This window comes from Ictidomys tridecemlineatus, chromosome 3, assembly GCF_052094955.1.
Source record: "Ictidomys tridecemlineatus isolate mIctTri1 chromosome 3, mIctTri1.hap1, whole genome shotgun sequence".
NCBI classification, from domain to species: Eukaryota; Metazoa; Chordata; class Mammalia; order Rodentia; family Sciuridae; genus Ictidomys; species Ictidomys tridecemlineatus.
In genome coordinates this window covers 211,561,165-211,580,537 of record NC_135479.1, presented here as the reverse complement: position 1 = coordinate 211,580,537, position 19,373 = coordinate 211,561,165, and the positions used below count along the sequence as shown (strand labels likewise).

General features: G+C 50.8%; 1 protein-coding gene across 1 annotated transcript in view; it reads right to left on the bottom strand.

Annotated features, from left to right (window-relative positions):
* Positions 1-7,167: 7,167 nt before the first annotated feature.
* The window catches only part of Pcp4 (Purkinje cell protein 4), a 51,285-nt gene continuing 39,079 nt past the window's right edge, over positions 7,168-19,373 (bottom strand). Inside the window, exon 3 of the mRNA XM_005323473.4 lies at positions 7,168-7,581. Coding sequence (XP_005323530.1) covers positions 7,454-7,581 — 128 coding nt within the window. The 3' untranslated portion in view covers positions 7,168-7,453. The remainder of the gene's footprint in view (positions 7,582-19,373) is intronic.

The window sequence follows — 19,373 nt, the reverse complement described above, 5'->3', positions numbered from 1 at the left end:
GAGGGGCTACTATCCATTTGCTCCTGAGTTTTCTTCCACTTCCATTCCCAGGGAATTTAAGCAAATGGACACCTGGCCAGTCAGGGACTCTGGGGGCCTGAATGGGGAAAGCACAGCCTTGCATCCTGGTGGGACATCGTGGATGGGTCGTGGCTGCCTGGCTTGTGTGTTAAGCTCCACCAGGAGAGGTGCCAGCACTAAAGTACTCCATGTCTAGGCCTGGTCTTCAGTCATGGCCAAGACGCTCCATCTGCTTGAGTGTCCTTTCCCTGGTGGACTGAGATGGACCGCCACTTGCCATGTCCAGCATCAGGAAGGGACAAGGAGAGGGAAGGCTGGAAAGAGGGCTGAGGAGGGACTGTGCACTGGATGAGCAGCTGCAGCACCAACCCTCCCTGAGCTATGAACGTGAAGACTCAGAGGGCACCAGTAGGTGGGATGAGGGTGCCCGGGGAAAGGAGAGCTGGGCCTACAGAGGGGAGCTGAAGATGGGGTTGTGATAGAAACCGCAGTGTGTTCCCCCAAAACGGTTTCCTCCACACCCAGGATGCCTTTGTTCAGCCGAGCCCAGCAACCCTCCACAGCTGCGGGAGCTCCCTCAGCCCCATGCACGCCCCTGGAGGCTGTTGAATGAAGAAAACACAGCTCCCTGCTGCCTCCCCACCAGTCCTTCACACCAGGTTGGGCAGGATGCTCGGCCCCTTTGCTTAGAGGTGACTGCACTGGGAGACAGGTGCTTCGGGAGGGACACCAGGTGCATCTCAGGCAGGAACACAGAAGGTGCAGAGCTGCCTTCTCCTGCTGGCCAGAAGCTCTGCCCTGGCAAACCCGCTCACTAGGTTTATCAGTCTGGCTCCGTGCCTGGTGTTGCCCGGGCTGCTGGCTGGGTTGTGCACCAGTCACCTAGAAGAAAATGTGTGGTGTGGGGGTGCCAATGCTGGGCACAGAGCAGCCCCGAAGCTCCCTGCCATTGTGGGTCATGGAAGCAGTGGATGCACAGTGCCACCAGCTTGTTGCACCCCTCAACACCACCCTGTCCAGGGGCCCCTGGGGATTCTGGCATGGTGATATGACTCTACCTACTATCCTCAGAGATGGGGACTGGTGACACAACGATCTGAGGTCACCACTGTGCCACGGTTTTGAAGCCCAGCAGATAATTACTCGGCCTTTCTTTAGGGTCTGCACCATCTTTGTGGAGAGGGCTAAACAGCTGTCCCTTTAGACAAGTCCCTTTGAAAGTAGAAGGTCACATGCTCACTCCATCCTGGGGAAGGAGATGTGGACATCTTTGGGGTCCCCAATTCAGTCTACCAGTACTATTTGGGAGTCAGAGGCCACCAAAATATCTGAGTCATTGAGAGAGGCATCACAGGGTCCCTAGAGATCCTAGGACCCGAACAGCACCCTGTGTGGACAGTCACATTCAATGCCTTATGCTGCGTAAAGTGGGTGTCAAAGGCTTCAGACCCTCAGAACAGAACCAGAAGGGGAATTGGGCCTTATTCCTCCCTGGCTGCCTATCCCCAGTGTGCTCCTCATCCTCTCGGAACCTCTGCTTCCTCTTTTGGAAAATCAGGATGTGGAACTACTCTGTAAGACATTAAGGTTGAGTGAATCCATGCCCCTAAAGAGCTGGGTAGCTTGCCCCAGCCCAACACGGAGAAATTTCAGGTGGCCTTGTCTTCCACTCCCTCCCTGGGTGCTGCCTGGGGGGGCTGAGGCCAGAGGAGGTGGGGGGTCGTTCCCAGGACAACCCCAGTTACTAGTGTCTGACTCAGGCCAAGCCTGAGCAGCTGCCCGCAGGCCGAGGAGCTGCTCCCAGGGTGAGACCGCTAACTGGCCAGCTCCCAGGGAGGGAAGGCAGCAGGAAGGCAGGGCAGGCAGGGCTCTGCGTGCCCAGGCCCTGCTGACCCCGAAGCCACTACAGGCCTGAATCCTAGAAATGTCCCTGCTTTTCGGTGACTGTCCTGAATTCCATTCTGTGTCTTTCCATCATAAACCGGGATGACAAGATGACCAACAACCCAGCGGCTTTTTACGACCCTCATTAGACGGGGACATGAAGAACAGAAAGCAGAGAGATGCGCCCTCTGAGCAGGTCGGAGTCCCCTCTGCCGTCTACGAAGGAAGCGCGGTGGCTTCTTTATCATCCCGTACCTCTGCCCCGGGATGTGTGGGGATGAGTTTCTCACAGTCCATTCCCCACGCTTAGCAGGTATTTATTCATTCACTCGTCCTGTCACGAGTATTTACAGAGCAACTGAGCTGTCAATAAAATGGGTGTCCCTGACTTCATGGAGCCGAGCAGATAGAGGAATTCATCAGATAATCGCACTGATGCATGTGAACTGAAAGCTCTGATAAGTGCCGTCAAGATGGGGCCTTGTGTGTGTTGGTGACATGAGGTGGGGTGGGGGTACAGGTGTGGGAGGGAGCAGGACAGAGGGGAGGGGGCAGGTGAGAGGAGCTGGGGCTGTGACAAACCGCAGGGTGTTCCCCCAAAACTGTTTCCTCCCCACCCAGGGCACGCGGGTAGATCACGTTTCCCAACTTCCCCTGCAAATAGCTGAGGCCGTTCCCTCGACCAGTGGAAGGGACGTAGGTCACCGTGCGTGTGGCCCACGATGGACCTCTGACAGCACCTTCCAGCGGAGGGTGCAGAGGACCCAGGGTGACAGCAGCCAGCGTTTCTTTGCAGGCAGGGACCTGGGACGGGGGACTCCTGCTTTACAGCAGCCACCTCTACGGCAGCCTCTCCAGGAAGGGCACAGTGGCTCAGAACAGTCCTAAAAGATGCAAAGACGCAGACAGAGGGCTGCAGAACCAGACTCTGACGTCTCAGTGAGGGAGGGGGAAGAAGGACAGAAATCTCCAGAAAGTGAGCGGTGGCCCGGTGTGGGTCCTCGAGGGCCACATGAAGGACCTGCTCCTTCAGTGAAGGAGTTTACATTTGGGGACAGGAAATCGTGGCAAGGATGAGAACATCTGATTCCCATTTTTATCATATGACTCTGGCTGCCCCAGGAGAGGAGGTGGACACCGTGTGGTGAAATCGGGGGAATGGCTGTCGGAATTATCCAGTTGCAGAGTGGGGTAGCTCAGACCCCACTAGTAGCTCTCTCTAGGCCTCTGGGGCCTCAGTCATTAGAGAGCCTGACACCAGCTCCCTCTGGGCCCTCCCTGACTGGTGAGTGATGTGGGATTTCACAGGCGTCAGGCACTGTTTCCATACAGGCATCTAAGCCAAAGGTACAGCCCTGCTTTGAACAAGGCTTCATCTAACTCGAGCTCGGCAGGGTCCGTGCACAGGCAGCCTAGGAAATGACCTTGTAGTGGCAGGACAGTAGGAAAGGCTGGAGGAAGCGTCTGAGCAGTCCCCAGCTGAGAAGTGCCCCTCCATCCTGAGTGAGCAGTTGTGGATTTCAAGATGACCACTCTTTAAACCCTCAGTCTAGAGAGGCCCTGGAGTACAGTCACCGGAAATGACGAGGGTGGTGGCTTTACGGGGTGGCAAAAGTATTCATATCCAAATCAGTGTCATAGGGCAGAGGAAAGGCTCGTGGGTTCCACTCCTAGCAATCCTCCGGCGTTTCATCCCTAGAGCCTGAGAGCGCCTGCCCTTCAGCAACACAGAGACCTTTCCAACAGCCCAAGCCCCTTATGGCCAAGCTCTGCAGACCCTGAGCCCCAGGGAGGTCCCACAAAGCACAGCAGGGCTCTGCCTCCCCAGCTCACCCACAGTTCTGATTCAGTTAAGCACCTGTGAGCTACAAACCAATAGCTGGCCCTCCACAGGGGCAGTGCAGGACTGAAAGGAGCCCATGGTCATGGCCGTAGGAACATGGAGAAAGGACAGCAGCCAGCTGTGAACCTAAAACCAGGTCCTGTGGTGAAGCTGCTGGAGAGTAGATAAAGTTCAAGTATCATTCAGTCTGACCAGATTTCAGAAAATGAAGTCCAAGGGTGAGCTAACCCCCAACATGACAGAATTAGGAGATGGGACCTTTGGCAGGTGACCAGGCTTAGACAGCGTCATGAGGGTGAGACCTCCATGATGGGATGATGTCCTTTTAATAAGAGGAAAAGAGGGCTGGGTTGTGGCTCAGCGGTGGAGCGCTTGCCTTGCATGTGAGGCACTGGGTTCAGTCCTCAGCACCACACAAAAATAAATAAATAATAGATAAAATAAAGGTATTGTGTCCATCTACATCTAAAAAGAAGAAGAGGAAAAGTTGCTAGAATGAAGAATGCTCTTCTTTCTATCTCTCTTCTTCCATCTTTCCCAACCTACCTCCTTCCCCCCCGCCCACCTCTATCATATTCTCCTGGAGGATGGCACCTTGACCTTGGACTTCCAGCCTCCAAAGGTGTGAGAAGAAATGTCTATAGGTTAAGCCACCCAGAACAAGGTGACTAGGACACTGAACATTACAGAGTGGTCCAGGGGCCACCTCCCGATGATGCATGATTTGCTTGGAGTTCAGTGAAATCTCCTAAACACAGCATGCATGGGAATCCTGTCCTTAAAAGGAGGCCTGCGAGCTCTCACTCTGACCTCCTCATCCCCCAGACTTCCGTTGCCATCCCGCTCATTTGTCTAGGTCAATCAGGAGATGGCTTGTCACTGTTACTATCAAGACAGCAACGATGTCCAAGGCTCCCCCAAGATACAAGAGTGGAATATAACAAGACAAGACAAGAAAAAAGAGGCATTAAAACCAGTATAAGAGAAAAGACAGAGTGACTGCTATTTGTGAATGGTTATATATTATGGAGTTCAGTAAGAGAGTTTCTCACAGATGACAGCAAAACTAACTAGAGAATATTTTGGGTAAAGGTTCTGTTTACAAGGACAACAAAAATATGAAATATCTAGAAATAGAACAAGAAGAAATGTTCAAGGCCTATGTGAAGAAGACTATAAAATTTTTCTGAAGGTCGTAAAATGCTATAAAGATAATAACATGAAGACGTCAATTCTTCCCCTGTGTGTTTATTTATAAAGCTAATGTAATTCTGCCTGCCCGGGACATCCTGGTTTCTTATTGTACGTCTTAGATGTTCTGTTCGTAGATGTCTGTAAGACCTCAACAATTCTTTTTAGCTAGTGTGTGGGGGGGGGCTCCTGTTCATTGCAAAGGACCGACTCCGCGTAGCCTACCTCTCCCACATATCTGAATCCTCTCCTACATCCTCCCACACTCCCTTCAAGTGGCCTTTTTCAGCAGCTTGTAGAAGTAGCAGTAGTAGTAATAGTAAGAGTAAATAGACAGTAGAATTAATAATTTATAAACCATTTTTGCAGCTTTACTCTGCCCACCACTTACCATTTCCCCCACATGACTGGTGCCTCACCTGCTATTAGCTCAGACTCAAGGAGCAAGGGCCTGAGCCGCTGAACCCTCGTGGGTCAGGTGGCCGCACCTGGTCCGGCAGCTGTTGGCAAGGGAAGTAGGTCCCACCACCGTGTGGGTTGGGTTGGGAGGCAGGGCCTTGGCCAAGGAGGCCATGACCAACTGCTAGGGTGGCTCACCAGCAATGAGGCCCCACATTAGCCTCGACTGTGAGCCAAGCTCTCGTGCATTCACCTGCTTCATTTAAACTCCTAACATGTCCCAGCCAAGTTGCTAACCAAGTCACCGCTTGGCTCTTAAGGAAACTGGCTTGTTGAGGTAAGTTCGTTCTCTGGGGTCACATGGCCACCCGTAAGTCAAAGATGGGTCATTTCCAAGTCTCAGGGCTGGGGGTCTTGCCTCCTGACCTCGCCAAATTCAGGTAGCAGAGCCACACCCCCAGGCTGGGGTGGGCTCATAAATCCAGCCTTGTGGCTGCAAAGCCGAGTGTCTCCTCCCCCAGGTCCCCGCTGAGGCACTCCTACACCAGCCACCAGGTCTTAGGGACCCAGAAACTCCCGCTGTCCCCGAGTCACTGCGGGGTGGCTGCCTTGATGGGAGACCTGAGTAGTTGTCCAAGCTGCTCTGTCACCACCCATTCTTGCCTTCCCTTCATCTGTACCGAGTCTCCCCCTGGCCAAGGACTGTCCTGCTTTGTGGCCACAGCACCAAGGTCGCATATGCAGTAGGAATTCCATCCACTGGAGCGAAACAAAACTGAATTAGTGAAGTTGCAAGTCCCGTGTGCCAGCCCCGGGAGCGCCTTCCTCCCTGGGGAGCCACAGGTCCTCCAGGGCCCGCAGCCACAAGCCACCTATTCCTGTGGCTCTGCGAGGCCGCAGACACAATGTACCAATTGCCCGTGCTGAGGGGACACATCTGGAACCTCCCCCTCCCTATTAGCTGGAGTTTCAGACCGCCAGGCACCCCGCCCCCGGAAGTAAAAAATTCAGTCCATCCCTGTGGCTCAAAAAAATCAGCTAAAGCTCTTTCCTGTGGTCGGGATGGGAGAAGCCCTCACAACCATTGAGGAGTCCCTGCGAAGTCCATGGTCCCTCCCCTATCCTCACCCTTCTGTCCCCACGGGCTGACAGCGCTCAGACCCTCAGCTAGACTGGGGCAGAACTGCTCCCACAGAGGGTCCCCGATCAGCCTCCAGGAGGGTCTGAGGCTAGAAGACCCATGCTGGAGTCAGAGCAGAGCCCACCCAGCAAGGACCGACCCCGCTCCCCAGGAGTGGGAGAACAGTAGGGGCTGGGCAGAGTATGGAGGGACGAATATGAATTATCTCAACAAGATTCCTTTGGCCCTGTCTACTTCAATAGGTAGCTCCAGAGACCACATCTCAGTGTGGCTCATTTCTATGGCCCCTGTACCCCACTCTCGCAGGAAGCTGTTTCTCCATGATTCATAATTCTCCAATGAAACTTCTGAGGCTTTGGCACCCCAGGATACAGGACCGTGCTCCCATCATAAGAAAAAAATCTATCACCGTTGCCCGTCTCCAAGTGAGACAGACGTGGCCGAGAAAGGATCTCTTACTCTCGGCACAAACACGCCTAACAGAAGCCACCGCGTCCATCTCTAACGAGACAGGGAGAAAATGGACATGTGGCTTGCAGCAAGCTGTAACCCGAGTGACTTCCTAGGTTGATACCAAGGGAGAGGCTGGCGTGGAGCTCAGTGATAAAGCACGTGCCGAGTGTGTGCAAGGCCATGGGTTCCATCCCCAGTGCCAGAAAAATATAATTAAGAGAGATGAAAACAGGCATTTGAATCACTCATCTGAACTTCATTTTATTACAACGTCAAGGAAAATAGTTGCAGGAGAAATGAGAATGGAGATAAACATAGAGATTAAGCTACTCAAATTTTCCTTGCCTACGCCTGTCTACAAGGGTATAAATATTACGGGTTTCTGTACATGCATTTAGGTTTGCGGTGCGTGTGTGTATCTCATGTGGATGACTTCTGTCTAGGGTGTGGTTCTCTTAGTTTCTTGACAGATGATGGTTGAATTCAGGGTCTTCAAGCAGATTAGGAAGGGGGGTCCCCCACTAGGACTGAGATCCAGCCTTCTTCTTCTGGAATTTTCTGAACTGAGACTGAATGGCTACCGCCGCACGTTCTGTCTCTGGTGCATCCATGTCGATGTCAAACTCTTCTTGAACTTTCTTCTGCCCATCTATAGCAAGAAAAACACAAACATGAGGTAATCGGAGCTGCAGATAGAAAACAGTGACACCCTCAGAGCTAGGACACTGCTCCTGCATAAGACCCATTCACAAAATAAAATGCCCTGCACAGCGGAGCAGCCCACAGTCCAGAGCCCACTGCCCTCCAGCTGCCTCACTCGACCCCGAGAGGGGCAGCGAAAGTCAAGGGCACAGTCTGTATGCGGAGTGTGTTTTCTGTACCTGATCTTTGGTTCCTACTGGAGACAGTCTACATAAATTTTAAAAACATTAGCTGCGCTGGTCCTTTCTCCTGGTATCTCATGTAGCTATAGTTTGAATACTGCTACAGGCATTGAGCCAGTGTTAGCTGATTTTCACAAGAGCTCTGAGTTAACCAAGTAACACGTTGAGTTTCTGTGTAGACTTTTGCTGCCCTCGAGGTCTGCTGATTGTGATCCCAGCCTGGTTCTTACCACCCTCAGGACACCACTGACCTTCACAGTTAGACTGAGGTTTCACAAGCCATGCATTGTACTCCTCCCACATAGGTGTGGCAATGTGTGTGCCAAGACAGAAGGCCTTAACCTATTCATAAGCCAGAGTGAAGTGACAACTTGGGTGAGCTGTCCCATCACGCTGGGCACCTTTCTGAGCACTGGACAATTCCCAGCCAAGTTGTAAAACCAAATAAGTAAATCAAATCCCCCATCCATAGAAGAGGAAAGTCTTTAAAAATCCTCCAGTCCAGTGAGGGCAGAGGCCAACCCTCAGAGGCACAGACACTGGGGCCCCGGCTGCCTCCCTGCACTGCTGCAGTGGGAAGGTCTCCTGAGAGCAAGATTGAGTGATGACATGGCGTCCCTGGGGGGAGGCCACACATTCACGCTTTTTACAAAGACCCTCAGGTACAGCCAGAGTCGGGATCCACGCCCCTATTGACAGGTAAAGTAGCAAATAAGCCCCAGAGTTAGCTCAAACCAGATCCAGGGACAGGACCCATCTCCCCTGGGACCTGGCCCAAGAGCCTCACTGCTACCCACCAGCACTTGCACCTGGAGCACTTCCAGCCCAGGGACAGAAAATCAACGGGGCCTTCTGAGGCTGGAGAGAGAGCCCTAGCCAGGGAGCAGGAAGCTCCAGCCCCTCACCACCCCTAACCCGCTCCAGCCATTTCCTCTCTCAGGGACTTTGCAGAATAACACTCCAGCAGCAGCCCTAACCACGTGGGTGGGGGACACTGGTCACTCCGGGTGAGGGAGGCTTGTTCTCTATTGCTTACTATGTTGTCACCCCCCACAGATGAATAGATCAGTGGTAGGTGGGTGGGCGGATAGATGATAGATTTAGAAAATGTGTAGGTCTAGATGCTATTATAGATAGGGATGATATAGAAGAGAAAGATGATAGATATAGATAACAGTTATGATAGATGGGAGATAGATGAGAGATAGACGTAGATAATAGGTATGACAGATGGTAGACAGATTCAGATGACAGATGTAGAAGATAGACCGGTGGTAGGTAGGTAGGTAGGTAGGTAGATGCAGGAGAACCAGCACTTATTTCAGATAGATCTTGAATGATGTTTCCCTCGCAGACTCACGTGCAGGCTCCTCGGTTTTCCTGGAGACTAAGCGGGCGCTGCCTGCAGCCCTCCCATCACACTGGCTCCAGGCTTGCCAGCCTCATTAAACTCACCGATTTATGACCTAAATCAAAGCACTGTTTTCTTCTCTCCCAGATCTGCTGGCAATGCCACAAGAGCAGAGCTTTGAATGCACCAACGTTGGGGGACATTGGGTGTCATCCTGTGTGACCCACGAGAGCCCAAACCATGCAGAGGGCATGGAATCATTTCCTACTGTATTGGATCAGTCAACCTCTTGTATTCAATCTACATTCCCAATCTGCAGGGAAGACTGTGGGTCAGGTCCATCGGGAAGGGGCAGAGTTCCTGGGGCTCAAGTGGATATTTGTAAAATGCTTAATGAATGTCATCCCATGATCCCCGGACTGGAAGACAAGAATCTGAAATGCGGTGGCCCCAGCTCTTGGGCTAATGGAAATAAACCTTTAGTGCTAATACTGTCCGTGGCTATGGAGAGCAGCTGCAGCCCTGGGAAGGGCCACTTTTCATAAGGTCCAGTCCCAAACCCCAGGAATCCAGGCATCACTGTTTAGTGAGTGCAAAGGGGAGATTCACCCTGACCCAAGGGAAGATGGAGGATATCTCCTTTAGAATTAAAATGTTACTGCAACCTGAAGTTCTTAAAGGGCCTGATTCATCTTCTCCCTTTTATAATAATGAAAATAAAGCAATGATCTCACTTTTTGACAAATGACAAATGAAGAACACAGAATTATGTATATTTAAGGAATATATATATTAAGACGGTAAGGACGGGTCATCAACACAAACATGACAAATTGTATTTTAGACTAATACTTTCAGCCAAAAGTGATTTATGAATCCCTCCTTGTTTGAAACCCCGGACAACATAGAGCAGAGCAGCCACCAGTCTTTAAGGAGTTGTTGTTTCTGGACTCTGGCACTGTCTTGGGGAGGTCTGCAAGGTCATCCAAGGACCATGAGCTCCTTCCACTGACCTGGCCAGCAGTGGGTTGCAGCTGAGAAAGGACAACTCTTTAGACTTTCAGCACAGAGATCAGCACAAATCTCTAAAGGCCTGGAGATGCCTCAAGGTGGTCTCGGTGGAGGAGTCAGGAGACGTTGCTGGTTAAAGGGGCAGGGCTTCAGGAAAAGCTGAAGCCCGGATGGAGAGAAGGGACAGGCACTAGGACAGATGGCCAGCCTGGAGGTCAAGGAGGCACAGGTGTGGCCCCCCACCACTGGGCCCAGGGCTTGTGACACCGGGGAGCCCATGGGAGCCCAGTGGAACTGTAAAGCCCTGTGCAGAGGCAGAGTTCCTCACAGAGGTGGGCTCCCGTGCCAGGGAACTCTGGGGGCATCTCTAAGCTCTTCCACGCTGGAACAGAGGCTGGCACACATACCTGGCCAGGAAGAAGTTAAATGCAGGACTTGTGTCCCTTGCAGACAATGTCCCCATCCTCTTTGGAGAGGCTGACCTCTCCTAGCCCCCAGACCCTCCCAGCAGAAGTGGGGTTATGGGACGCAGCTGACAGAAGATTTGGAGATTGCTTCCTACTGCTGTGTGACCCTGGGGAGGGTTCTTAGCTCCTCTGGTACTCAGTTTTCTCATTTCAAAAAGGCAGAAGTAAAAACCACTTTTGAAAAGATTAACCTACCTAGCTACCCAGCTCTGCAGTGTTAAACACAGATTGACACCTTATTACAAGGTAAACTGCAGCCCAAATGATATTGGGCTCAGCTGCATGGCCCTAATTCAGAGAGGAAGGATGCACTTTTCAGCATAGCCAGCCGCATGGCCAGTGTGGGCAGCTGTGTTTGCTGGTCTTGGCACAAGGTCAGCCCCAGGTCAGTAATACAAGCCATGAAGAATATACATAAAGGCTTGTGGATGTAGCTCAGTGGCAAAGCCCTTACCCAGCGTGCCCAAGGCCCTGGGTTCAACCCCAAGTTATGCCAAAATAATTAAATAAATAAGAATATTCAAAAAGAGACTTTCCACACCAACCAGTACAGTCCACAACCCAAAAGTCTGGTGATACAAAGCTGAAACAGTGTAGAAGAGCCTGCCCCAGTGCCCACAGCTGTGGGTGCAGGCCGCTCTGCCAGGGAGACAGCAGTACGTCTCAATTAGCAGCACAGGGAAAACGGAGTCCTTCTCATTTCCGGACGGCAGGGTGACCATTTCCCTTTATTTCTGTTTCTTCTCTCATAAAAAATGTCTGAAGCTGTGTCTGGACTGGGTGGGTGCTACCTGACATTTTTATTTAAGATTCTGCTGCCCAAATTGGAAAAACACATCAGCTACCCAGCTCCTAATGGCGACTTTTTGTCGGTCTGAGCAAGCAATATTTTACCAAAATACCCCGCAAATGCTGCCCGGTTTTATTTGTATCTGTCTGAGGTTCTGAAATTCTGTCGGTTCCTTTTCTGTACGAACACTCTGAAATCCTGAATGTGCCCATGAAAGTGGTCTAGAGAATGACTCCATTGAAGGAAGAGGAAAAACTCAACTTCCTGGCCTCATGTTGGGGAAAGAATAATGTCCCGTGTGCCTGGGCAGGCAGGACCCCCATGGCCCTGCAGACTTCCCCACTCTAGAGTCCATACCTGAAAAACTTCATCTCATCAGAAGCGGAAATTGAAACCTACGAGGCTGAATAGTTTGCATAGCTGCTACGTTCTCTATTTACCGGTGCACCCTCTGTTAAGCGTCCAGCTATCTGTACACCTGTCCCTTATCTATCATATTGCTTGTCCTCTTTGTCTCTGTCTCTGCCCCCTTACCTCTCTCTCTCTGAGACCCACAGCACAAAGCTTGCAAAACGACCCCCAAGCAACTAGGCTTTCCACACTTCCCCCCAAATGGGCAGAAACTTCACCCATCCACCATGGCACAGAGCTCTGCCAGGGCCCAGGAAAAACCAGTGCTTTGAGAAGGCGAAGAGGACTCCGGCTGAGATCTGCCACGGCCTCCCCTGGGAAGCTGCGGCCCTGTCCAGGTTAGACTTCCTGCTGCTGTAGATACTTCTTAAGCTACTTCCCCAAATACTGCCTGTTCTTGGCAGAAACTGAGACCAGAAGTTCCCTCTACCATTGAGGGGGTGCTTAGACAGCTGGGGCAAGGTGGCAAGGAAGGAGGTTGGGCAGGTTGAGAACAAAGGGGCGTGGAGAGGGTCTTCTGAGGAGGTCAACTTCCTGCTTGACAAAAGTGCTTGTGGACACAAGCGGGGGTCACAATCAGATGGACACTTCCCTACTTGTGCTCCTAAGTGGAGGATTCAATAGAAAATCTAAAACAGATGCATGGACAGAGGAGGCACCAGTCAATAATGTTGAGGAGCACATGGACAGGGAGGAGATCAGGAAAGGAGAAAATTCCGGAGACCATAAAAAGAACAAGCCAAAAGTCCCCAAGAGATTCCCAGCTCGGGGGCCCTTCTCTGTGGAGAAGTCTATCTCCGTATTTCTGTGGCTCTTCAATAAACCTGCAACTTTCTTGCTATCTCTGTGTCCTGTTCTTCAGTTCTTTGCTGAATCGAGACAGTGAACGCAGCGCCCCTAGATGGTAGCACATTACACTTGATTATGTCATGAGAAAAACGTTCAGGAAGCTCCTCTTGAAAACACAATGATAATAAGAGACTTTCTTTATTGAGCATGAAATAGAGCTTCCTTATGTACCTAAATGGGTTTTCTTTTACAGATCATTTGATGGGCAAATGTAAAATAGATGATCATAAATATAAAAGTAAGGAAGGAGCACCAGTTGAAGACAATCCCAAATGCACATTACAAGTTGCTGGTAGCATCATGACAATCCATGGGATGTCATGGTTTGATGGTTTGATAGACTAAAATTATGTTTGCATTTATCTGTCCTGATAAACTCTGAATCTAGTGTTGGAGTGGAAGATCTCCAATCAGTCCACAGTCCATGAACAGCCACGTGCTGAGCACCAGGATTATTCTGCTCAGGTTTCCATAACAAAATACCACGGGCCGGGGCTGAAACAATAGAATTTCATTTTCTCCGGTTCTGGAGACTGGGATGCAGGTGGCAGCAGGCTGGCTCCCTGAGGCCTCTCTCTCTTGCTTCCCACGGTATCCTCATATGGTGAGGGGATACCCCTGGTGTCTCTAGGCATCCAGAGTTCATTTCCATACAAGGACACGAGTCCTGTTGGACTAGGATTCACCCTAAAGGCCCCATTTAACATTTCTCTTTAAAGACACTGTTTCCAAAACAGTCACATTCTGAGTTCCAGGAAGCTAGAGCTTTGGATGGTCATGGAGGGAGGGAGCAGGGGCACACCTAATCTAACTTTTGGACTTTATAAATTTTAAAGTAACTTTAGAGTCTTTGTCTTGTTTGACTTATGCACCTGTTCATAAGAGCTACAAGAAGTATCCATTGTTCCTGTTCCACAAAGACTCGGAGTCCACCCTGGGTCTCGCCCAGGATTGCTCTGTACACACTGGCCAAGGCAGGCTCAGGATCCAGGTTTTGCTCCAAATCTCATGGTGATTCTGAAGATTTCTTGCACTATTTTCAGCTCCTTGGATGTATGTCAATATGACAGATTTCTGTATAGACCAATTAAGGTCTCTAGGGGGAAATTATGTATTAAACAGTCCAAGTCTAAACATGTACCACGATCCATCCACCCTCGACATCAACCTGTTTCCCTGGTGGCAGGACTTTGTATGGAATTCACTCAGTTAGCAAGACATTCAAAAGGTTAGTATGGTCCCCATCTGAAGGTGGGGGACAGCAGAGGACATACTCAGGTCCCTGCTTCCCAGAGGAAAACAGAAAAGAGAAAGGTAAAAGCACTGGAAGGAAAGAGAATTTCAGAGATTCCCAAAACCCAGTAGGTTGTTGATGCCGAGATCAGAGGGCTCTGGTCTGCCCAGTTCCAGGTTGTCCACAAGGGCTGAGAAGGAGCCAGCAGGGAGGGGCAGAGGCCAAGACCCACCTGCCAGGAGAGGAAGGGCAGCAGGGCTCCTAATAACCTGGAGACAGCATGTTTTGAAAGATTCTTCTTCTTTTATGAATTCACAGTCTGAGCAGCAGACTTGAAACAATTAACATAGATTCCTTAGGAATTAACAGGCATGAAAAGGCACCTAGAGAAAGACAGAGCTGTTCCTGGATCCCCAAGCAATCCAAGATAAAGAGTCTGAGACACACAGCATGGTTCAAAAGTCCATCATGTTTGGAATGGGCACAGCTCTCTGTTAGAGCTCATGCTTAGTGACGAGCAAGGCCCTGGGCCGTGGGTTCAAGCCCTAGTGCCAAACAAAACTATACCCAGGGGCTGGGGTTATAGCTCAGTGGCAGAGAGCTCACCTAGCATGTGTGAGGCCCTGGGTTCAATCCTCAGCACCACATAAAGATAAATAAATAAAATAAAGGTATTGTATCCATCTGCAACTAAAAAAAAATGTTTAAGAACCTATATATATAAAATAGTAGCCCTAAGTTCAGCAATCTGAACCATAAATAGATCTTTTTCCTAGTTTACAATGATGCAAAAATCATTGTCCAGTGGTGGTTTGGGCAGTAAGTCATGAACATAGATTTTATTTTACACACACACACACACACACACACACCATGGGCAACGCTCTCATTTACATATTTATAGTTCTCTATAGTTTAAGATTTATTTGATAGAAACAAATTACCTCCTAAGGCCTAATCCTGCAGATCAGAAATTTGTGCATAAGCAGTAAATTGAGATATAATTGTCCTGAGTAGGAGTTTTCCATCATTAGGAGTCGAAGCACATAGCGTTCTATAAAAGACCGAAGTTTTAGCACGCTATAAAGAAATAACAGTCATTTAGCTGAAGTACGCCTTGCAAATGAGACGTCTGAATGCCAGGGTTTGCAGAGCGTCCCACCGTATTTCTAGGGGTGTATTAACTGGGAAAGAGTTAACACCCCTCAGTTGTGTGGCCCCTGGTGTCACTAAGCTAACTGGCCCAAGCTCTGGGGGCTCTTAGCTGGGGCCCACAGCTCCTTCACATCAAGGGCACCAGGGGCCATGCAGAGCCAGTGTGGGTTCCTTTCCAAGGACTGAAACCCCCACCCACCAGGCAGCAAGAGATGGTAAAAAAAAAGCTCATGAGGGCTACAATTGTCACCTTTAAGCCAGAAAATAGGGCATCTAGTGCTAGGGAGAAGGTCAATTCCTTCTGAGAAAAAATCAGTAAAAGTAAATTCAAGCACCCAGCCACAGCAATGCTGGCATAGAGGATTGTATTTTATGAAATTCCCATTAGAAAAAGACAATATGTCCTTTTATAATCCAGAAACGAGGCACACAGAGAGCCCTGGCGTCCCTCAACCTGGTGTGCTTGGGTGACAAACGGTCACTCCATTGCCTGGCAGGCAGGGGAGGACCCCCAGCCAGCTCGCGGCTCCCAGCCGCTGCTCATGCATGTACTGAGCAGGGGCCGCTGGTGCAGAGCATTGTAATTTTCCAGGTCTTTGCTAAGAAGCAGAGATTAATGAGCAAGGTCAGGCATTAGCAACACCAGGCAGGGGAATTTCTGTATCTATTATGTTCCCGAGCCCAATAAAAACACCGTTCCAGTTTCCCCTATCTCCATTTACCAGGTTGGCGCCTTCTGTGGGGCCCACGGTCCTTTCCAGGAGAGAGCAATTCTCTTTCATCCTAAAATAGAGGTGCTCTGAAACCCACAGGCCTGGGCCCCGCCGCAAGGGCTCTGTTTGTCGTGAAGCCTAATTTGGTCAGCTGGAAGGGACGGCTCACTGCCGGCTTCTCTGGGCCGCCTCTTGCATCATCCCTGCTCTCCAGCTGCCACGGGCTGTGCTCTGGCTTGTATAAAATACCTGTCCTGCCGTGTTCAGCTGGTCCAGGGAGTGGGGACCTGTGAGATTCGACTAGGAAGAAGGAGCTCTGGGGAGATCAACTCTCCCCCAGATTCGTTAAGCCCAGGAAGTCAGCAGCAAAAAGGAGACACTCATACCACTGGGGAAAAGTGGGTTTTGTCTATGGAAGGGCAGAATCTGGTCCTAGTGGTGTGGATTTGCTCAGCTGCTGTAACAGAGTCCCACATCCACACCCTGGCCACGCTCAAACAGCAGCAGGGCCTTTGCCCCAGTGTGGAGCCTGGAAGTCCCAAGTCCCCCTGCAGGCAGGGCTGGGCCTCTGGAGGCTCTGTTCCTGGCCTGCAGGTAGCTCCTGCCTGCAACCTCATGCGGTTGTCCCTCAGTTTGTGTCGGTGTCCTGGTCTCCACTTAAAACGGCACCAGGGCCCACCTAAGGACCTTGTTCTATCAGAGTTGCCTTTATTTTATTTATTTATTTTTGGTACCAGAGCTTGAACCCAGGGATGCTCAACCACTGGGTCACATCCCCAGCCCTTTCTATTTTTCATTTAGAGACAGGACCTCTCTGAATTGCTTAGGGCCTCGCTAAGTTGCTGAGGCTGGCTTTGAACTCGTGATCCTCCTGCCTCAGCTTTCCAAGCCACTGGGATTACGTGTCCAATCACAATTGCCTCTTTAAAGATCCCACCTTGGAGAAATGGCGCTTACAGCTTCCACACGTGAAGGCAGGGACTCAGTTCAGCCCATCACACCAGTTAAAAGGCCTGCCTTGTTCAGAAGAAACCAGGGATGAGTAGCGAGGCAGGATGGGAAACAGCTTGACCGGGGATAGCAGGAATTCAAGCCCAGAGTCTTGACCACGGTCCTAAGGTTCCAACCTCCCTCGCAGTTGAAGGGAGATGAGCAGGAGTCTGGCGTGTTTTCTCGAAGGGCTTGTGAGTTCCCGGAGGAAGCCGTAGATGCTGTACTTGCTACCCCAGATGCTGGCACACAGGCCAGTCTGCCTAGCCCCTCCGTCTGCCACGGGGACGGAAGACAGGACTAGAGCTCTGCTGGCCAGGTCAGGATCTGGGAAGGCAGAACGCACCAGGGATAGCCAAATTCAGGAAGATCCACCTCTCTGGCACAGAGTGGGGTTCTTAGGGATGCCCCACCCACTGCCCATGGCTGGCGCCACGTGCCAGGCAGCCTCAGGAGCAGCCTGGCTCCTGCTAGGACCATCCACCATGTGGCTTCCGTCACCCAGACTGCCTTCCAGAACCTCCGCAAGGCATCGATGCCCTGTCATAGCACACTTTGTACCAAGACTCGCAAGGGTGGCTTGTGTGGCCTCTGCCACCTCCTGCAGCCACCCGGTTTACGCAGGGTGGGAGGAGAAGAACAGAGATACAGGGAGGGCATGAGCCCTGCTTTCAGAGATGAGACCTCAAGCTTTCCTTGAATTTGCTTGAAGAATATGGGTGTGTCTTGAAGGAAAGAGAGTACTGGGAACCTTGGGAGTGGGGAGAACACACCAAGGGCTTCCTTGCTTTCTGAGCACAGAGAAAGAACTGGAATTCCTCCCCTGGAAGGGGGAGCTAACTCTGACGGCCAACACGGAGCAGTGTCATTTGCCCTCCTCGCCCTTCCCCAGGGAACAGCTACTGCAGGCTGTCGAGGGGATGGATGTCACATGAGTCACCCACACTCCAGGCTCCCTCCGCAGGACAGCCAGCGGTCCAGTGCCCCAGCCACTCGAGCAGAAGATGCGGAAAGGTCTCCTTGACGCCTCTGTGACCCCTTTTTTCTTAGCTATAAAATCTCTGGCTTGGGGTTGAGCACATGTTTACCCAAAGAAAGTTCCCCAGCCTCCTTACTATTTCATACGGTCATGCAATTAAGTTCTGGCCACACGATGTGGTCATCAAATGAGGCACGTTGCCTCACCCGGGTCCATCTTCTCCCCTTGGCCACACACAGGCTCCTGCTTTGAACATCTCTCTGATCCCATGGCCATTTCTTCATGGCCTTGATTTTAAGAACCCCAATTTTTACAGAAATGTTTCCTTCGGTGAGGGAGGGGGCGCGGGGGAATGTGCTGGGGAATGATACTGGCCACATTATCTTCCTATGTTGTGTGCATCTTAGAACACAAAACAACAAATTCCACCATCATTTACAACTATAAAAAATGCGCCAATTAAAACAAGGGAATAAAATTAATTTAAAAATCCTCACATTAAAAAAGCCCTCTCTGGCAGTGTGTGGGGTCAACCCAGGCTTCCAAGGCCCCCCCGCCACCACCACCACCCTGGGCCCTGCTGTCAGCTGAGCCACTGAAGCCCTATCTCCCAGGACACCTTTCCACCCTGGCTCTTCAGCCCTGAGCCTCTGGCGCTAGGCTCTTTTCCTTTGCATATTATCCAGGATTACTGTGCAGTCTTACTTATATGCAAATGGAGGGTCCATTGTGTGTGGAATTTGACTTTGGATGCAAATCTCTGATTGGTCTTGAAAAGGGTTCTGCAAAGCACAACCAGGGCCAAGTCCATCTCACATCCAGCAGAACTGAGCTGAGGCAGGCACCACCGCTCAAAACCTCACCCCCAGCCAGCCACCAGCCTCCTGCAAGCCTCTCTGCAATCCCTGCACTTCTTATGTGTCAAGAGGAGCAGGAATCAACATCACTGCATGCATCTGTGACTTCTCCGATTTCAAAACATCCTTCAAGGACTCCCAACCAAGTCAGGTGCGTGCACAGGAATGCCACAGGGCAGGGACGGGTTTTGCACAGAGGTATGCCTATATCCATAATGTGCCTTTATATCTAAACATAAATGTGTGCCGAGTTCCAGGAACTGCTGGCCTGTGACAGTAAACTCCACACTCCCCAGACCTGCAGCCACACCCTGCACCAACTGGCCTTCTCTTCCTAGGTCTGAAGCCAAGTCCTCTCACCTCCGTGCTTTGGAGAGACGCTCTATCTTTATGGCCAGGTACCTGCTCATTGGTGGGAAATCTCTTTTTAGAGATGGCTCACCTGGAGTTTTGGGCCTGTTTCTACGTCCCAGGAAGATGGGTTCACACATTAGAAAAGGAGAATAAAATAAAACTAAATACAAAAGAAGGGATAAATCCAGCACTATCCTGGCTAGGTAGCTGAGCCACATGTAGTACCTGGGCTCAGAAAGTTCAACTAAGGAGTCAAACTTAGGTTTTGGCTTTCATAATAAACTACTAGTTTTGACAACTAATTCCAAGAAGCTGAGCAAAGCTCCAGACTTCCTTCATGCTGGTCCTGGGGAGAACGTAGCGGCTGGCCCACCATCCGGCCCTTCAAGATCCCGC